Source organism: Syngnathoides biaculeatus, chromosome 9, assembly GCF_019802595.1.
Source record: "Syngnathoides biaculeatus isolate LvHL_M chromosome 9, ASM1980259v1, whole genome shotgun sequence".
Taxonomy (NCBI): Eukaryota; Metazoa; Chordata; class Actinopteri; order Syngnathiformes; family Syngnathidae; genus Syngnathoides; species Syngnathoides biaculeatus.
In genome coordinates this window covers 9724199-9743792 of record NC_084648.1, presented here as the reverse complement: position 1 = coordinate 9743792, position 19594 = coordinate 9724199, and the positions used below count along the sequence as shown (strand labels likewise).

Below are 19594 nucleotides of genomic sequence, written 5' to 3'. Positions count from 1 at the left end.
TTTTTTTCAAATATAAACTACACATTAAAATATACATTTTTCAATATCGAATTCTCTATTTCTTTTTTTTTTATGATGAACTATAGATTGACCAATGGATATTTCTGGTGCACCTCCCAACCCTCACAACTAAAATTCATAAGCTGCATCACGTATGAATAACATGATAATAAGGCCAAGTTCCTCATTTTGATTTTTGTTGTACATCCTCTCGCACCCGCCGTTGTTGTCGTCTTCATCAGGTAAAAGCCCTTTGTTGCCTCTTCAAATAAGCAATTATGAGTATTCATATTTTTAATGAGAGTTGTTTCTTCATCTTTAAGACGCAAGTACTGTATTGTGCACGATTTGTAGCAGTTCAGAATTCCTATTCACCTCATGACAAAAACCATAGAATATCAATGTAGAAATGAATCATAATCACTGTGTTTGGTTTGTCTTCTGTTATCTGTTTTTTTGCATCTGTTTTGCTTTTGATTGTGTGTTTTGCCAGTGTTCTATTTCATGGATGTGTGTTGTGTTTTGTGTAAGTGTGTGTGTAGATGGCAACGGCGTGCTGGCATCCGGCGGTGGCGCTGTTGGTCATCGTGGTGACGGTCAGGACAGCAGCCATCGATCAGAATAGATTGGCCAATGTGGTGGACGCAATTCTTAAGATGTACGTCTGACGAGACTTTTGTCGGTTTTGCTGCGGGGGAGATTTTTTCCGTCATTTGACCACCATCTTGTGTCTGTGCAGGTTTGCGGGTGGAAGGTGGGTCGAAGAAGACACCTCGCCTGCCATTGGTTCATTTGTCTGCTTGCACGGTTACACTGGTGTGCCTCAGGCTTCTCTCCTGGAACCCTTCCTGTTTTTTGAAACTCGTAGTTATAAAATAACTAGTAAATATAAAAAATATATATCTTTATTTTATTTTTAATTGTAATTAATTCATTTGCACGGTTACACTGGTGTGCCTCAGGCTTCTATCCTGGAACCCTTCTTGTTTTTTGAAACTAGTAATTATAAAAAATACATATCTTTATTTTATTTTTAATTGTAATTAATTCATAATTACAAAAAACAGGATATTTGATTGATGTACTCCTTTTTAACTTAGATTTAATGGTTAAATTATTCCGAGACCATGCTCGTACCTGAAAAAAGAAAAAAGACATATCTCAAATCATGTTTCCCCATAGAAATGTGCAGAAACTCATTTTATCTGTTCCAGGGGGGGGCGTAACTTGTACTTTTTTTCATGAACATTCCAATTGACAATAGAATCTATTACTGTATAAAACTCCCAGTAATAGCATTTTTCTCATCACATAACTTGAAAACATAGACAACGCGAGCCCGAAAGACTCTGAGTACTTGATGTCACTTCCCTTTATTGTTGTTGTTCTGTGGGGTCCGTTGCCGATGAGCAAACCGGCTTAGGTTCGCGCCACAAAGTGTGTTTTTCCTTCCGGTGCAAGGAAGCCCATGTGAATTGATGGTGGCCAAATGTGATGAAGTTTGGTGTTAGCGGTGGGGATCTGAAGAGCGCTTGTATCAGAAATTCTTAGCTCATATCTTGATCAAAAATGGCCGAGAGAGTGGCTTTATCTCTTAAAACCTTGTAAATCTTGATCTGATTCAAGTTACTTCTTTTTAACAAAATGTACCGGGTAGTACTGGATTACCAAATCCAGAGCCGAATTATACTAGTATCCTTTTTGTTTTGTTTTTGTTGTATTTTGTTGCCTGTTTTTTGTTTTGTTTTTACACTTTCCGTGTGTGCCATTCCTCTCTCAGCGAGATGCCCATGTTCAGTCTGGCCGTGAGCATCCCCAAAACCGCCGGACCGGACGCGTACGACCTCACTCAAGTGCCCGACACGGGCGAGAACGTGAAGAACGCCATCCTGCAGTGCGAGGTCTATGCGGGCGACAACGTGGTGGCCGCCACCCTTCTGAGGTGGCCCGATGTGCTGCAAAGATGTCCTGAGGCGCGCGTACCCTGGCGGGCTGTTCTACGAGCATGTAAGCGGAAGTCTATGACGTGGAAGGAAGTGGCCAGTCGTTGCCCCGACGCCGTGAAAAAAGGCACAGCCGATCACGCAGAGTACCGGGTTCTTAAGAGGTTTGACAGCTGGGCCGAGAGCAAGGACAAGACCGGTCTGTTGGTGCTCTACGTGTACGCGTCGCCATGTACCAACAAATGCACCAATGAAGAAAATCCACGGAACATCCTCACGTTGGTGGAGCGCATCCGAGAGTGGTCGGAGCACGCTGTGGTCTTCTCCAAAGTTTTCAAGCCCAGTAATCCAAGCATCAGCTACTCTGTACCCGTCGGCGACATGAAGGTTGCTCTCGTCAATCTGGGAAAGCATCTGGGCGACGGCGGCCTCCAAAGCATCTTCCGGTGCGACCGGGTGAGCGAGCCCATGGAGTGTGTCAGCTGCTCCAGTGGGGGGGCAGTCACACCTCGGTGTTATTCGGACAAGCAGAACCTGCCGGCCAACCGGCGAGGTGGAGGTGACGTGTGCTCGCCGGGCGGAGGTGGACGACGAGATCAAAACCGAAGGCTGGCGTCCGGTGGGGGCCGCACAAAAAGAGGCCTCGAGAAGCGTCGAGGTCGGCGTGTTTTCTGTGACGTCGCCCCACCGCCACCACCCAGAACAGAAAACGTGCCCGGTGAAAATGGAGGCCGCCATGATGAAGTGTCCAGAAGTCAGAAGTCGAAAGCTTCCGAGGCCAAAGGCCAGCGCGGTTGGCGGACACGTGCGAAGGGCGAGAGCGGGCAGGGAGGTGGGCGAGGTCAGCGGGATGGGACACATCATGGGTGGGGTGCGGCGCCTCGCGGGCGGAGTGGTCCACCTCGTAGTCAGGGTGGGGAAACCCGTGGGCCGTCATCGGAGGATTTGATGCCCCCCCGTGGGCGGGGCCGCTCAAGTGGTTGGCGTGGTCAAAATTAATGTCGATGAATGTGAGGAAGCTGATTTGTGCTGAACCTCGTGAGCTTCCGCTTGCTAAGTGCTAAGCTAACGTGATTGTGCTAAAAAGTGCTATCGTACCAAACAACATTAAAGCTTTCATTAATCCTGGTGTGTTATTTTTATTGCTTCCCGCAGTATTTTTATTACAGTAGATTATCATATTTTTATATATATATTTTTATATATCCATCCATTTTCTTTGCCGCTTATCCTCACGAGGGTCGCGGGGAGTGCTGGAGCCTATCCCAGCTGTCAAAGGGCAGGAGGCAGGGTACACCCTGAACCGGTCTCCAGCCAATCGCAGGGCACATCGAGACAGTCTCACTCAATAATCACACCTTGGGGGAATTTAGAGTATCCAATTAATGTTGCATGTTTTTGGGATGTGGGAGAAAACCCAAGTAGGCACGGCGAAAACATGCAAACTCCACACAGGCGGGTCCGGGATTGAACCAGGGACCTCAGAACTGTGAGGCCAACCCTTTACCAGCTGATGCACTGTGCCGCCTTATAATATATCATAATATGCATATTATATATATTTTAGTATGACAAGATATGGACTATTTGTACACCACATACTGTTTATCTTTTTGGGTGGCGTGGAGAGAATGGTTCTTACATTTGCCTCACAGCTTTGAGGACCAGGGGTTCAAATCCCGACCCCGCCTGTGTGGCGTTTGCATGTTCTCTCCGTCCCTGCGGGGGTTTTCTGCGGGCACTCCGAGTCCTTCCCACGTCCCAAAAACATCCATGGCAAATTAATTGAAGACTCTAAATTGTCCGTAGGTGCGAATGTGAGTGGCTGGCGACCGAGTCCAGGGTGTACCCCGCCTCTCGCCTGAAGATAATCTGGGGTAGGGAAAAAAAGGAATGGGTGATGGGCTATGCAATTTTCATTAAATTATATGAGACTATCCTGCAACCCTTATGAGGATAAGCAGCAAAGAAAATGGACAGGTGGATATATTACACCATTGCCAAGTAACAGAAAATAAACATGCGTGACTGTTAATCCATCCATCCCATTTAATACAATTCATGCTATTGTTGTACATATTTGATATTTTTTTACATCACAATGTATTCTTTTATAATGAACTGTATTATATTATCATATGTCATAAATAATATCAAATATTAAAATACATGATGGGCCTCTTTGTTACAGTATGGTGACACTTCTTTCGTGTGGCGTACCTAATGATGCGCCCGTGAAAATAGCGTGACAAGGTTTTGTAAGAGAAGTTGAGAATTATCAGATATGAAACATGACGAGGTTGAGTACTTCCTTCTTTAATCTGGTTTTCCGCAACATCGTTTTCATCTTCATCCTCCAACAAGGCAGGTAAAGGCCTTCTTGTCCTCTTCAGAAACCACATATTCAAAGTACTAATTACTTTCATTATTCTCTTTTATTTCTATGGCCTTTTAAAAAAAATCTGATTATGTATTTATTTATTTCATCCACAATCACCACTCAGCGTGCCGCCCTCGGTACCCCAAAAATTGTCTTATACGATATTGTTTCTGTTTGTTCAACAGCATAAAAGTGTAGGCGCATCAGGCAGATTACAAAAACAGGAACAAGGCTGCGGTGGATATAAAAAGTGTACACACCCCTGTTGGAATAGCAGGCTTGTGTGTTGTAAAAGAATTCTGGCCAAGAAAAAGCATTTTAAAATGTTTTTTGTTTTTTTTTTACAATTAATGTGACCTATAATTTGTACAACTCACGTGATTTATTTCTGTATATCTTTTTGAGAGGCAAAAATAAACACCTGTGATTGACTTGGACTTGAGGTTTAACTTCCTGCGCAATTATTAACAAAAGAAAGTCATGTGGGGCACATTTTATTTATTGTAAAGGAGTAAATGTACCGTTTCTTCTTACCATAAATACTCAAATAAAAGTTAAAAGTATGCTTCATTAAAACTACTCTGACAGGTACAATTGTGCGCGGAGATGACGATGGCGAGTCGGCATCTGGTGGTGGCACTGTTGGTCGTCATGGCGACAGCAAGGACGGCAGCCATTGATCAGAACCGATTGGCCACGCTGGTAGATGGAATTCTCAACAAGTATGTCCGACAAAACCTCTGCTGTTTTTTTTTGTTGTTGTTGTCTATAAACTATACTTTCAGGCTCATATACAAACATGAACTTGCTTCTCCACACCCACAGGTTCAAAGGTCGAAGGTGAGTGGCAGAGCATGTCCCTGGTTAATGAGATCATCATCACGCGCAAGACCAAGTGAAGAAAAATCACTCATCTAAAAAAAAAAAAAAGAAAAAAAAAAGGATTGGATACAGCATACACATCGAGCGGTATGTCAATAAACCCCTCCGTACAGGGCACTTAACCACGCCTTCCGAAGTGACGTCACGCCAGGTGCGCTGACGTAAGACAAACAATTCGTAAAAAATGGCAAATACATTACAATACAATACATTGTTAACTGAGACAGACGCCATGCTTCTGATTTCATTCAACCATTCACACGTTGCAATGTTATGCGAGTGGAGAACGTCTCATTCATTTATACGAGACGTGGATTAAAAATCAAATTTAGGGCATATCTTCGTGCAAACACAGTCTGGTTAAGCTTATGGGCGCGAGCCAGCAAGAAAGCGACACGTTTGTGCAGTCCGATCATCGCTAAATATCGCTCAACAAAGAATAAGTGTGTCAATCGTTCACACGTAGCAATGTTATGCTAGCGCAGAACGTCTCATTCATTTATACGAGACTTGTATTGAAAATCAAATTTAGGGAGGACAAGGGCCAGTACAACGAGGTGGGGCAGGAATGCAAGGACCTGGAGTAGGTCGAGGAGCACCGGGGGCCCCAGTTGGGAGTGGGTCAGCTCGAGGGGGGCAAGAGTGGAGGCAAACGGGACAGAAGACAAGACGTCGGGGGCAAAGAGGAGGTGGGAGAGAACGAGCATGAGGAGGACGGGAGGGTTGAGGTGGATGAAGGATTTGTGTTTGGCCACCGTCATGCCGTTTTGCTCAGTGCCTAGCTAATAGACGCAGGCTAACGCACAGATAAAAAGCTTGAAAATGGTACAAAAAATAGTCTGCATTAAAGCTTTCAGCCATTAAGGATCATCTTTCTTCTTTATTTTTGTGTTTTGTTCCAAAATAATGTACTATATGAACATTTACGTCATATATATATTTTGAATTTGATTTTTAAAATCTAATTTTATACTTCTGTAATGTTATTAAGTGAATCACGTGTAAAATTTCAGCCGAAAACCTTCAAGAAAGAGGCACTCCTTTGGAAACTACAGCTCCCACAATGCAGTGCGAGCGTGAGGTCGGCGTCCCTATCACGTGACCCCAGTTGCGGAAAACGAAGTGGCCAAGATGGCAGAAGAGGAGGCAGGCGAAGGTTCTTCGTTGGGCGCGCTGCTCAACGGCGTCGCGCAGCAAATCTTTTACCGCAACGGCGACGTGACGGAGGACGTGTTGAAGGGTCAACTTTACCCCGAGACCACACAACAACAGTTTAGGGCTCTGTACGACAAAATGAAGGCGCTGCTTATGGTTAGAATCATATCGCAACAAAACGTTCTCACGTCTTAATCGACACGTTTGTTAAGTGATGTTTTCATGTTAGTTTAACAGGCTATAAATGTCACATTAGCAAATACGGCATCGTGAGTGTTGAGAATGTCGTTAAAATAAGGACATTGCGTACTGTGATGCAAATGGTCAGACATAAAATAGAAACAATGTCATAGGACCGGCTATGATGTGTACATTTATCGTGCGTATTGAGGTAACTGAAGACATGCCGTTTTCATTGGAATGCTGGCGTTATGTGTGTATTCAGTAGTCATGCAGAGTAAGTAGTAACATTGAAGATTGGTGTGACATCAAGGATGGATGATTAGTAAAGATTTCATTAAGACAAAGACGTTGAGTACTGTATTAGTGACGTCATTAAAGAGCCACTGGGACATTATTAGTAGTCGGTTATGTCATCTGATATCAAGTGAAAACATTCAGAAAAATTAAGATGACCTCCAGTGACATGATGGCCGTTTTGTGCCCGCAGTCCATGGCCACGGCTGACATGGACCACGCCCAACTGGAGGCCTTCCTCACAGCCCAGACCCGCAAGCACGGAGCCGGCGGCATCACCCCGGAGCAGGCCGCCGCCCTGGCCCGCTTCTGGAAGGCCCAACGCGGGCGCGTCCGCGAAAGCCTCCTGGCGCACAGCCGTTGGGAGCCGACCCTCAGGGGGCTGTCGTGGAGGGTGGACCTACAGACGGCGGTCAGTCGCGGGGGGCCGCCTCCCACCGTGCCCGTCGCTCTGCTCGAGCTGGAGCTGGGTGCCGGCGACCGGGTGAGTGTTTGGCGATGGCAGTGGTGCCATGACTTAGCGGTTTTGTTCAGTTGAGATTTCAGCTTGTTGCTGATCTTGTCTTCCAGGAGGCGGACTTGCTGTGTGTGGAGCTGGACGACCACAGCATACAGCACATGCTGAAAAAGATGGCTGACATCCAGGCCGCCATTGAAGCTGTCGTTCCGCACGCTTGACGCCGGGGAGACAGAAGGTCAGAGAAATGACCCCCAGCTCAACTATTCCCTTTGTCAATATTTTTTTCTTCACTTTGGGATGTTTGGCACCAACAAGTTTTCGACAAACATGACCGATTGTGGACAAAGACTTTTCTTTTCTGATGATTTGCCCCTGTGTCAAACTGCCGCATTGTAGCGCCAACTACTGGCAACGAGGATGTACTCAACGTCAGATTGTTTTGCCTTAAAGGTCAAGTGTCATGAAATGGATGATTTTTAGGATGTTATTGAAAATGAAAAAACAGAAGCCGGTATGGACCCATCCGTTTTTTCACCACAAAACATCATTTTGACGTGTATGGCTGTTTGTAACTCCCGTCATGAAAATCCTCGAGGGATTTGTTTTCGACAAGAAGCAAGAAGTGACGTACGGGGCAGGAGCACCCTCCAGCGGACTCGTTTGTTTCTATGAGTTTTACCTCCGGGAAGGTAGCTCGTTGTTCCTTCGTGTTTGCCAAATGCCGACTCGTTGCATTGCTGGACATTGCTCGAACACTTGCGAGGATGGATTTACCCTTCATAAGTTTGATGTCGAATGGGACTTCCGCAACTTTGCGTATGGATGATTCACTCTCCGCTCATATTTATTTTTTCATATAGACATGGAAGTGAATAATGTAATGTATTTTCCATTTCAATATTTTAGAATGCTTACAGGGATGACACTTGACCTTTAAGTATCAGTTGCTGGTATCTGCTGTCTGTATGAGTACCCGGTACGATACTTGGTATCGGTACTTTCCCATCCCTCGTTGACATCTATGTTTTCTGTCCATATCCAACATGGCTTCTGCATAGGAAAACATAGCTGCCACATCCCGTGGGACACTCTGGATCTTTGTTGGCGTTTATATGCTTTTTTTTTTTTTTTTTTTTTTTTTAAACTTATGGAGGACCTTGACGACAAAGTCCCGGACCAAGCGTGCGACTAGTTGTGCGCTCTTCCGTAAGGCCGATCAGATTCACAATTGTTGTCCCGTGTCTTTAATAAAAATGTCCGAGCTACCAGTCATTGTGTTGTCTTTGATGGGCACACCATATGTAGTGTCCTTCTGGAGTGGTCGCCCATGCTTCTAGAAGTGAGGCGGGGTCTAAAAAAAAGGGGCGTTAAACTAATTTTTGTTGTGGGCCAGATTGTAGTTAAGGTCTCCCTCAAAGGGCTGTTGTTACTGTGAAACCATAAAATTGTTTAATCACCCCATTGTATTTACGATGTGGTTTTGGAATCAGAAATCAAAGGTAATCTGTTTTTCAATTATTGTTCATGATTGGTAACAACCTTCCAATAACTCAATATTTTCATTTATGATCTCCATAACTTTAAATGTTAATACAGATTTTAGCAACATTCGTGAAAGTTGACACATGTCATTTGCCTTCGCGGGCCACATAAAGTCATGTAGCGAGCCGGATCTGGCCCCCCAGGCCTTGAGTTTGACACCTGTGATCTAAACTGATTTTTGGTGATGTTTTTCAAAGAACCCGCAGAAGCATAGAGAGACAAAATGCAAACCCCAGGACGCCGACCGAGAATTGAGCACCGAACCTCTTGCCTGTTCGAGACCGATGTGCTAATCGCTCGACCGCCGCTTTTGTCGTTTTGAGCTAACCGTTAGCATGTGTTTGGCGTCACATGTGCACGCATCTTAATTGGGAGCGTGTGACTCCTGTCGGCCCCAGCGCAGGAAATAGCGGGAGAAAGCCACCCATTGTCTGCGTTGACGATGCGGATGCGAGTCGACTTTGCCATGTTCCCAAACGTTGCCCTGTTTCCCGGAGTCGGTGAAGCAGCAGGAGGTCCTCCCGGAGTTCCTCTCCAGACTCGAGCGCGGACCTCGAGGCATCATGCGTTTCAGTTGCAGCTGGGTGTCAACGCGGCGGCTTTGGTGCGAAGGACGTGGTGTTTGCTCGGCGCCCTGCTGCTGCTCAACGTCTTGGTCTGTTGCGTCCTTGTGGCTCTTAGCTGGAAACTTCGCCAGGATCAAAGCGGGCTCCTCAACCTGGTTGCGGTCCGGTCCGGGAGCTGGTCGGGACCGTCCTTCTGGAACACGGAGCAGCGGCGGCTGAACTTGAGCGGGCCTCAGGAGTCGTGTGAAACGGACCGCAGAGTTGTCACGCAGGTGATTTTTGTGTCTGTGAGAGATGATAGCAAAGTGGAAGTGTTGCATATTGATTATGTTAAGATTTCTGTTTTTAAAACTATAACTGCAGGTTTGGGACTACAATGTATTGCCCCGCCGCCTCCAGGACTTCCTGCTTCACATCCACTGCAGGAAGTCCAGCGTGCTTCTGGCTCCGGGTCCAGAAAGACGACCGCGGGATCTTTTCCTGCTGCTTGCCGTCAAGTCTCTGGTGCCGCATTTCGGGCGGCGGCAGGCCATCCGCCAGACGTGGGGCCGCGCCGGCGCCCTGGCCGATCGCGCGGTGGCCACCGTCTTTCTGCTGGGACAGATGCCGCCCGAGGACCACTACCCGGACCTACGTGGTATGTTGGGCAAGGAGGCGGAGCTTCACGGGGACCTGCTCCAATGGGAGTTCCGGGACACGCCCCTCAACACAAGCCTGAAGGAGGCGCTCTTCCTGGAGTGGTTCCATCGGAATTGTCCGTGGACCCGCTTTGTCCTGGAGGCCCGTGACGACAGTTTCGTCAACACCTTCCAAGTGTTGGAGTTCCTGGAGACACTACCCCGTACCAGCAGGAACTTCCTGTTCATCGGTGATGTCATCAACAATGGACGGCCACGCACAGACCGGGCCCTTCTGGACTTCGTTCCACCGAGCATTTTCGTAGGCGCGTATCCCCCCTTCGCTGCGTCCGGGGATTTTCTGCTCTCTGGCGAGGTCGCGTTACGTCTCCACAACGTCTCGCGACGCGTCCTTCTGTTCCCGGTCCACGAGGTCTACGTGGGCCTGTGCCTCCGCGAGTTGGGTCTGGTGCCACAGAAGCACCCGGGTTTCTCCACGCTCCACGTCCGACACGACGACAACGAGCCCGACGAGGTTGCGTGCGTGCACAGGAGGCCGATGGTGGTGAGCGGTCGCACGCCGCAAGAGATGCTCGGCATGTGGAGCGCCGCCGCATGGCGGCACTGCCAAGAAAATGCGCAACAGCGAACACTTACTGATAATTAGCTACAATCGCTGAGCACTTCCAAAGCAAAATTATCGAAATTCATGTTGTCATGCTAACAAAGACATTCTATATTGATTGTCATATAAGGAAAAAAAAAAGCGCAATTGTTTTTGTGATGTCAGACTTCAATATTGATTTCATGTAATTGTCATAGTAATGACAAGTATTGATGTAGAGAGAGATATTGTATGTGTGTGTACAGCATGTGGAAAATATGGTACCATATTAATGGAAAATATGCACAGTTTAGACTAAATTACTGTGACCATCCATATAAATGATCTATAAAAAATGCAACTGTTCAATGTTCAAGATGAACTTAGCATTAGGAGTCTGAACTAATGTACAAGAACCTAGTGGAGTAGCACTCGTTATTGCAAAGGCTTTTTATTAATATTATTTTTATCTGATCTGAATAAACTAGAAGTACCGCACCACAAGGTGGGGCTTTGTAGTCATTTGGGGATAAAAAATAATTCAAAATTATCTTTGGTTTTAATCCTCTTTTTTGAGAAAATATCCAAGGGTCCTGATAATGAATTCATTCATGATTAAAGAGAAATATCAAAAGTGGTCATTTTGGGAAAATAAGTAAAGTAATAAAACTGCTGGTATTTGTAACCACATCCAGTAATAACGTAACGTAACGTCTTGTATCTTGATGGCTATTTTGTTCAGTCTGGCTCCACCTGGCGACACTCGCTAATATGACACCCAATTAGCTCGCCGATGAGCCTCAGGTGCGCGCCGGTGCGCGCGGCAAACAAGCGACCGCTGAACGCCTGACGTCACGTCCGTCTCGACCCTTCAGACAAGTTGAGAAAGACGCACAAAAGTATACTCGGAAAAAAAAAATGTTCGCTTTCAAAGCAGCGACGCTGAAAAGTCGCACGTTCGTGCTCGGACTTCTGTGGACTTGCTGCAGGGCGCAAGTAAGCCAGCACGTGCCTGCCACTCAAAGCGGGTGTGGGGGGGTGAGGATGTCGGGGTTTTATTTATTTTTTTTTTTTTGCTAGCTTGTGTTTGCTGCGACATAATAGCGGTGTGAGTGGGTCATTGTGTGTGTGGTCGGTTTTGTCATTTTTTTTTTCATGTTTTTGTCTTGGTTCATGTAACTTTTTTTCATCACTTGTGTGCACGTGCACCAGTTTTGTTTGTTTGTTGACGGGTGTGCTTTCCCCGTCTTTGTGTAAATGTGCGTCTTTTAATTTTTCGTTTGCAGCCGGAGGAAGACAAAGCCACACAATTCTCAGGTTAGTTAAACATAATAATAATTAATTACGGTCGTTGGTGTTATTATTCGGAAACCAGGCATTATTTTAATAGTCACTTATTTTGAGTCTGTGACTGCGATTTAAATTTCTCTTAACTTTTACATTTCCATCCCTATTTTGTTCTTCCTAAAACGGGATATAGTTTTAAATTGGCAATGGAGAATAAGTATACAAATTAGCGTTGACATCCATTAGAGCAGTGGTGTCAAATTCCTTTTTCTCATTTTTGTTGTTCCGGTTTCCCTCAGAGGACCGTTTTGACTGGAACAAAACAATATTTAATCATCTCATCATATTTACTTCAATTTATGAACAAATTTTGGAATCAGAAATCAAGGCAAATGTGTTTTTCAACTATTCATGTTTTGTAACCCCCAAAAATGCTCGTAATAGCTCAACTTTATCATTTATCATCTATGACAATTTGAAATTTTGGTACAGAGTTTTACAAGAATCATAGAAATTGACACACTAGATTTGGCTTCGCGGTCCACATAAAACCACGTGGTTGTCATTTCTGATCGTGACGGGACCAGGTCTGGTCCCCGGGACTTGAGTTTGACACCGGTGCATTAGTCGAATACATTTTTTTTTTTTTTTTTATAAAATATATATTTAAATGTGGTAGTTCCGTATCCTACACTGGACCAGCTGCATGAAACCATCCAAATGTATACAATATCTGGATATAAAGTTTGTCATTCTGTCAGACGAGTGTGTCGCGCTTCCTGCGGGATTGCAGGTGAAGGGGGCGGAGCTTTCTTCGCCCTGAGGAGCTGCCATCAGAGTCTGGGCGGCGACGCCGGCGAATTCTTCTCTCCTGACTACATTTGCGCCAACCCGCCGCTGTGGTGCAACTGGACCATCCGGGCCCGTGCCGGCACCCGGATCCACCTGCACCTGCAGGACCTGACCCCTGACGAGGACTGCCACCTGAAGCGGGACCAGATACACGTGGATGAACCCCCCGGACCCTCCGCCGGTCACCGGGTCTTGCGGGGTTGCTGGCACGAATCCACGTACACGTCCCGGTCCGACACAGTGCACGTGGTTCTGCTGATTGGTGGGTGGCCCGTTCAGCAGTATCGAGGGTTCTACGCACGCTACCGCATTTTCGGACCTCCCGCGGCCCATCTCCCGCCGGATGTCGTGTCGGAGCAGAAAGGGAACCGGAACAGTCAAATCTGGGACAATCTAGGAGTGATGATGGCGGCCGATTCCGATCGCCATCCCACGGCGTCCACTGCTGAGTGGTCCGCGGGGCCAGATATGCTGGCTCCGGTGAGATCCGAACAAACTCTCCTAAATCAACATTTGCTAGGTTCTTAACTCCGTTCTGTGTGGTTTTTGATTTTGCTCTTGAACATTTTTTTTTTTTTTTTTAAACTGAGGTCTATGATTCTGGACATAGTCTTCAAGTGATTTGATACATTTTTCTAGAAGTTGGTTCTGACTAGTCCTAGACAAGATTTTGGATGTAGTTTTTTACCGTTCTGTGTCTTGGTTCTTGACTTTGCTCTTGTGGTAGTTTTGATTGGTCACCTTTTTTTGTTTTTTTTCTCATTTTACTTGGATCTCCAGGTGATTTTTTTTTTTTTTTTTTTTTTTTTTTTTTTTTTTTTTAAACCTGGTCCAAGACATAGTTCTGGAGCTGAGTTTTACCTTGTCCTACCCATGGTTATGGATGTGGTTTCTTACTGATTTATGAAACTTTTTGATTCAGTTTAAGTCATGTCTTGATTCCTTCTTGACCCGTTTGACGTTTTCTTGACCTTTTTCTCGTCTCGATTTCAATGACCTGCTGTCCCACTTCAAATGACCTCTGAAGTCGTGGTTGGAGACCACGGCGCCGGCAGAGTCCCCGCACTGGACCTTCCGGGCAGAAAGAGGCGCCCCCCGAATGCTCACAGACCCGTCCGACCCGGCGCGACCGTCGCAGGATCTTCTGAGCAGACTCCCGGGCAGCTCCCTTCACACCTTGAACGCCAAGCGGAGGGACGCCGACCCAGATCCAAAATGGCCAGAAGATGAACGGCAAACATTTGAAACAGGAGAACAAAACGCGGAGGCCGTGGGGAGACCCTCGTTATCATCTGAAGAACCACCGGCGGGGCCTCTTCCACACCCAAACATTGTGAAACCGCTTTCGGACCACCGAGTGAAGCGTGAGTACAAACCTAAACATGAACATTGAGACGGCCACAAGTACAAATGTGTCTCAATCAATTTAAAAAAAAAAAAAACCAAAACAAATTGAGTGGTTCAAAGGCTATAGTATCTACACAGCTTTTTAATTCTGTAGAACCTTGACTTAACTTTGATTAATTCTGTGACCCAGCTTTGAACTCAATTTTACGGGGTACTTTGAAGTTTCCCAATTGAAACAGCCCATATTCTAATTTACTTTCATGCATAATGAAGCCTAAATGTCACCTGCAGTGAATGTCTGGAATGCTTCTCAAGTTCTACACGAGCCCGGCGGTGAGTGCGTGTCGGGTCGGGACCGCTGCCGAGTCCTCAGCTTCAGGCGTGTCCTCAGTCTTATCGTCCTGTCCTGATCTGTGAACAGATCAGCTGTTCGAAGTGTCCGTGGAAGTCCAGCTCAGCCAGGACCAGAACCGGGACCATTTGGATGAATTGCTAATGAAGTCTGTCAAGGCTCTGGTTTGTCCATATTTGTTATTATTTCTTTATTTGTTTGAAGTGTTAGAAAATGTCAAATATGGCACCCTCTTTTTCAGGTCCTCCAACATCTGAACGGGCTTCACATCCCACTCAGCTTGACCTTCAAAAGAGTTAAAAGGTATGCAACACTTTCGGGTCGTGCGGCCATATTCTGGTGACACAGTTGTACACGCGCTGCTACTTCGACTGGCATTTACATTTACAAGACGTTGCTTTACTGATTTTTTTTGGGGAAAAAAAGGTCAGGTGAACCCATATTTGCTGTGTGGCATTCAGGAAATCTCCCTTTTTTGCATAGAAACTTTCCTCTGCCGGACAGCAGTTTTTAGAAGTATCTGGTAGCATCTTGTCATCCCTCCATTTTCTATCCCGCTTATCCTCACTAGGGTGGGTGTATTGGTTGGAGGGGAAACAATTTTAATTCGGATGAACTACATTGAGACAAATATTCCAATGCTCCCATCTTGTGGCGTCTTATAGCAATTGCAAACCTTTGGCTGGCCATCAATCACTCAAATACTTGATTAATGTAGTAAAATGCCCTGTGTGTGGTCAAGGTGAACCAACACCCCCCCCACCCCCAAAAAAAAAAAAAAAAATTGCATTTCATGTGCTATTGATATACGCATCACAAATGAAACTGCGGTAATGTCCGATCTGGAAATTTCCTAAATAGAATAGTTTGTCGGGGTTCCAGCGTACATAGAAAATGTGTGGTTGCCATGGTGATGATGATGATGTGGCATGATTTCCAGGCTTCGTGGGGGCTTGCTGTACATAATGTGGCTCAACACGGGGCATGCTCACCTGTCCTCGGCCGTGCACCGGGACCTGCTAAAGCTGGTCGGTGGCGCCGTTGCCCGAGCCGGGGACCCGCACCACGGCGTCGTCGCTTCGGTCTCCGTTGGAGGTAACGCCAACCGACAAAGATGGCCGACTCGGGTCACGTGACTTGACTCGAGTAGCCAGTTTTAGGACTCTGGTTTTGTTTTGTTTACCCAAGAATCCCTTTGACTTGACAAGTGTTATTGTTTTCTCATTTTTAACATTGTACAATGATTTCTTGTGGAAAGATTTTAATTTTTCTGTTTGTGTAGTGTGCAAATTGGATGAAATGCCATTACAGGTCATCTTATGAAGTCTTATGAGGGGAGGACAGAAAATGATTATATTTGAATGTTTTTTTTTTTTTTTTTTTTTTTTTTTTTTTAAACCACAACTTTGCCCCGACTGACTCAATTCACTATCTGCATGAGCCCTTAATGTTGATATATTACCAATTAATTACATGACGTCCTCGGTAAAGGTTACGTCAGCTCGGTGGCTCCGCCCCCGACACCATTGTCATGTAGTTAGTGCCAGTGATGTGTTTAAGGGCAGGTCGGAGATGTGTAAAACATGTTAGAGGGATTTTAAAAAAGAAAAAAATCAGAAGTTGTTTTAGTGTTGAGAAGTGACAGATAGGTGTAATTTATTTGTCAAAAGGGTATAGTTTATGGAAAAATCCTCGTGTGTGTGTGTGTATGTATGTACGTACCGGTCCCACCTCTGCCTAGAAACAAGTATTGATGCCAAAATCTCAGTGTGAAATGGGAAAACTCTGTTCTTGTAGCTTTTGGACTTGGTTGTTAACTTTTTTTTTTTTCCTTCCCCTTCTTCTTCCTCTCCCCCTCCCTAAACCCCAGATGTCAATGAATGCGGAACCCAGTTGGCTCTGTGCGACGTCAATGCTGACTGTTTGGACCAGTTTGGGACGTACTGGTGCCGCTGCAAAGACGGCTTTCGGGACGAGTCGCCCTCGGGACCCAGAGGAACCGTCTGTGTGGACCACAAGCCCGCAGGTCACCATGACAACCGTGATCTCGTACATCCCATCTCCTTGCCCCCCCCCCGTCCTCCATTTTCAGCTTTCTGATAGTTATGCCACATCAGATTCTTTGGCCTCACATGGGTGGGGGAAAAAAAATTTGTGGCCAGAAAATATGAAGTTGTGTTCACAAAATTTTGTGGATCTAATCGCACGCACATGGAAACAGACGACATTCACAATAACACCTATGAGCAATTTAGAGTGTCCAATTAATGTATGTTTTTGGGGTGTGCTGGAAACCAGAGTGCCCGGATAAAACCCACACGGACATGGAGAGAACATGCAAACTCCACACAGGTGGGGCCAGGATTTGAACCCTGGTCATCAGAACTGTGAGGCCAACGCATTCCCGCTGCATCACGGTGACACTAATACTAGTCATGTCTTTTGACTATTCTTGTTCTGCACAAGAATTGTTCAACTAACCCCGACTGGCCTTGCCCCCTACAATTCTGTCCGATGTACTGCCCTCTCATCGCCGTCCTTCTCCTTTCACGTCAGCTGGTTACTCCAACCTCTCCATCGTCGTTTGGTTTTCTGGCAGGTTGCACCGCGGGCCCGTCTGCCGAGACCAAAGCCGTGTACGTGCTGTTCTTCCTGCTCAGCTCGCTCCTCCTGACGTCGCTGGCGGCGGCGTGTGCCCTCTATCGCCGCCACCGCCGGGGGGGCTTCTTTCTCCCCGGCCGGGACTCATCCCGAGCCGATCGGGGCTACGCCGACGCCTACGCCAGCCCCGCCGACTCGGACCTGCCGCCGCCTCCGCTGCCCGCCAGGGGGCCGCGGGATGCTTGGACCCTCCAGAAGGTATATACATAAACAAATGGAACCGTAAACTTCCATCCTATTTTTTTTTTTTTTTTTTTTTTTTGGTAAGAAATGTAATTAAGTACTCTAAAGCAGTATGGTAATAGTGTGAAACTGTAAAGGAAGCTGTCACACATTTTTGGAGTGGCACTTTTATTTTGAAACGATCAGAATAGTATTATTGACATGACAGAAATGAGATTGACTATTCAGTTATAAAAAAAAAAATCTGTGCCTATGAATTGAGATGAAGAGAAAATGTTATGTGGTGTTATTACACAGTATAAATGTATTCATGGAGTCATTAAAATCTGTTATAAATGACTTTTGAGGTAAAACTGGAATGATTAACAGGAAATTCAAAATGGATGTGTCACATGAGCTGTGTACATGAAACACGGGATTTATGTATAGTTTGTTTTTTCATGTCTGGATAGAGATTATTTATCAGTCTCCAAAAAAAAAAATTCATCTGTGGCCATTTTAACATACTCTTTATAGCCAATAAAACTAAATGTCATGAAGGACTCCGCTGATACTTTCTTTTTACACAACAATGACTGAAATAAGCAGAATAACCCCTAAAATTATTCCCAAGTTAAAAACTGAAATTGACAGACATAACTAGCAAAATGTTATCTTTCAAATTCAGTTCCCACTCTGGGAATGAGTGCGAACGGTCATCCGTGTTTTTGTGCCCCGCGACTGACTGGCGACCAGTTCAGGGTGTAGTGTGCCTTCCGCCCGAAGTCAGCTGGGTTAGGCTGTAGCGCCCTACGACCCTCACCAGGATAAGCGGTTTTGAAAATAGACGGATGGACCAAAACGTCACCAAAAAAAAAAAAAGAATTGTAAGGACACCTGGTAGTCAAGGTATTTGTGTACTCGTCATTAGACCGGTTGTGACGTTCTGAGGGTTCCCGTTGCTGAAACGTCTCCTTGTGATTAACGCGCTTGCGCATATATTTTGTAAACCTCCGGCCATTCTGAAACACCCCCATCCATGTTTTAACATGTGCCATTCGACAACTTTTCGCCGAGTGTTCATGTTCGCTATGGACATCTCTGAAAGGCGACCACAGTGAGCGTACATACAGTATGTGTGTATATCTTTTTAAAAAACTTTTGCTTTAAGGTTAGGATATAACGTATGTTAGCTCCCTCTATGAGACCGGGAGAGTTCCCAGTGAGCGCCTGCTACATACCCAGAGTTCCCCTGTTAGTAACGTGTCTCTTTCATCTCAAGGAGATTTTTCAGCACGGGGGAGCGCTCAGACCGTCACACCGGCGACTTTGCCTTGTTTTTCCATTGTGGATCCAACTGGAATGCTGAATTTCCCTCGTGGATGAAAGCTTTTTCCTCTCGCTACGCATGTAAGGAGCGACTCGCAGCTGTGGATCTTCCGCTGCTTCGCTTCAGCCCGCTGACGCCGTCCGACGTCTACACGGACGCAGAGGAAGGTGGAAAGAAGTGATTTTTTTTTTTACTTTTTTTTTTTTTGAGTGGTGGGGAGGAGGTATTTTTTTTCTTTTGAGAATTTTTCTGTGACATAATCACAATAAAAAAACTGCAACATTCGTGTTGTGGGTCAGCAGATAACTCAAATGCAACAATTATTTTCCTTTTAGTTATTTGGATTTAAAAACAAAATTGTATTTTGCAAGGAAATGGAAGTATGTACAGTATACTAGACTGGGACAGCGTAAAATTGCATTGGGGGAGGGGGACAAGGCTGTAGAATAAAGAGAGTCGAAACACGCTTTCCCTGCTTGTGTGACTAACGACGGGGGAAGCGTCTCATCGTCGAGTGAAGCGCAAAATCAACCCGGGAAGTCAAGTGGCCTCTTTTTGTCTCAAGTCTCCCGTTCTCGACGCCGTCTTTGTCGCCGTCTTGAGCTTAACGAGGCGTCCGGGCCATTTGCGTAACCTTCGTGACCTTTCATTGTTTGCGTGCTCATCAATCGCACGATCAAACACGAGCAGAATACTGCCACACTAAAGAAGTGTAACAAGCTGAGAAAATGAGTTGGAAGTGAATGTATTTAAAGTTAACAAGCTTGTTTGGAGTGGGAGGCTTGATTGATGGGTATTTTAGGCCTCTTTAAAAAAAATATATAATAATGCAGCTAATTAAGACACTCATTTGACCTCCTGCTAATCATGTGATATACCCAATGTAATATCTTATGGAATGCATTTCATATGAGCTTTCGTGCGTTTATTGTGGCTTTTCAGAATTGTCTTTTGAGTGACCGATCAGTATTTCAACA

The 19594-nt window shown here is 45.6% G+C and overlaps 4 protein-coding genes across 8 annotated transcripts; all 4 read left to right on the top strand.

Annotated features, from left to right (window-relative positions):
* Positions 1–169: 169 nt before the first annotated feature.
* On the top strand, positions 170–3062 carry LOC133506319 (uncharacterized). 2 transcript variants are annotated; one of them, XM_061830345.1, is made up of 4 exons: positions 170–242; positions 532–658; positions 740–754; positions 1781–3062. In XM_061830345.1, the coding sequence occupies exons 2-4, from the start codon at positions 543–545 to the stop codon at positions 2940–2942; spliced, it is 1293 nt and encodes a 430-aa protein (XP_061686329.1). In that variant the 5' UTR covers positions 170–242; positions 532–542; the 3' UTR covers positions 2943–3062. The 2 variants fall into 2 exon arrangements, with proteins under 2 accessions (XP_061686329.1, XP_061686330.1); XM_061830346.1 differs by having other exon boundaries at positions 740–816.
* A 3226-nt stretch (positions 3063–6288) lies between these two features.
* commd1 (copper metabolism (Murr1) domain containing 1) lies at positions 6289–8611 on the top strand. The gene is made up of 3 exons (XM_061830988.1): positions 6289–6516; positions 7031–7321; positions 7408–8611. The coding sequence occupies exons 1-3, from the start codon at positions 6337–6339 to the stop codon at positions 7513–7515; spliced, it is 579 nt and encodes a 192-aa protein (XP_061686972.1). The 5' UTR covers positions 6289–6336; the 3' UTR covers positions 7516–8611.
* A 634-nt stretch (positions 8612–9245) lies between these two features.
* On the top strand, positions 9246–11156 carry b3gnt2a (UDP-GlcNAc:betaGal beta-1,3-N-acetylglucosaminyltransferase 2a). The gene is made up of 2 exons (XM_061830986.1): positions 9246–9677; positions 9769–11156. Exons 1-2 carry the CDS (start codon positions 9282–9284, stop codon positions 10687–10689), a joined length of 1317 nt encoding a protein of 438 aa, XP_061686970.1. The 5' UTR covers positions 9246–9281; the 3' UTR covers positions 10690–11156.
* A 268-nt stretch (positions 11157–11424) lies between these two features.
* Positions 11425–19591, top strand: zgc:66455 (uncharacterized protein LOC393502 homolog). 4 transcript variants are annotated; one of them, XM_061831225.1, is made up of 12 exons: positions 11425–11622; positions 11913–11943; positions 12707–13245; positions 13793–14129; positions 14404–14445; positions 14534–14628; positions 14706–14767; positions 15405–15559; positions 16335–16490; positions 17064–17323; positions 18703–18784; positions 19560–19591. In XM_061831225.1, the coding sequence occupies exons 1-12, from the start codon at positions 11545–11547 to the stop codon at positions 19574–19576; spliced, it is 1854 nt and encodes a 617-aa protein (XP_061687209.1). In that variant the 5' UTR covers positions 11425–11544; the 3' UTR covers positions 19577–19591. The 4 variants fall into 4 exon arrangements, with proteins under 4 accessions (XP_061687209.1, XP_061687210.1, XP_061687211.1 ...); XM_061831226.1 differs by lacking the exon at positions 19560–19591 and having other exon boundaries at positions 18703–19082; XM_061831227.1 differs by lacking the exon at positions 19560–19591 and having other exon boundaries at positions 18570–18706.
* Positions 19592–19594: the final 3 nt, after the last annotated feature.

What these genes read in the sequence shown, in the direction of transcription:
- b3gnt2a (XM_061830986.1), top strand. Translation starts at nt 9,282, where the DNA reads ATGCGGATGCGAGTCGACTTTGCCATGTTCCCAAACGTTGCCCTGTTT. An exon ending in ACCGCAGAGTTGTCACGCAG is followed by an intron (nt 9,678 to 9,768) that starts GTGATTTTTGTG and finishes CTATAACTGCAG; the next exon opens with GTTTGGGACTACAATGTATT.
- commd1 (XM_061830988.1), top strand. Translation starts at nt 6,337, where the DNA reads ATGGCAGAAGAGGAGGCAGGCGAAGGTTCTTCGTTGGGCGCGCTGCTC. An exon ending in AAATGAAGGCGCTGCTTATG is followed by an intron (nt 6,517 to 7,030) that starts GTTAGAATCATA and finishes TTGTGCCCGCAG; the next exon opens with TCCATGGCCACGGCTGACAT. An exon ending in AGCTGGGTGCCGGCGACCGG is followed by an intron (nt 7,322 to 7,407) that starts GTGAGTGTTTGG and finishes CTTGTCTTCCAG; the next exon opens with GAGGCGGACTTGCTGTGTGT.
- zgc:66455 (XM_061831225.1), top strand. Translation starts at nt 11,545, where the DNA reads ATGTTCGCTTTCAAAGCAGCGACGCTGAAAAGTCGCACGTTCGTGCTC. An exon ending in TTCGGACCACCGAGTGAAGC is followed by an intron (nt 14,130 to 14,403) that starts GTGAGTACAAAC and finishes TGTCACCTGCAG; the next exon opens with TGAATGTCTGGAATGCTTCT. An exon ending in TGTGGACCACAAGCCCGCAG is followed by an intron (nt 16,491 to 17,063) that starts GTCACCATGACA and finishes GTTTTCTGGCAG; the next exon opens with GTTGCACCGCGGGCCCGTCT.
- LOC133506319 (XM_061830345.1), top strand. Translation starts at nt 543, where the DNA reads ATGGCAACGGCGTGCTGGCATCCGGCGGTGGCGCTGTTGGTCATCGTG.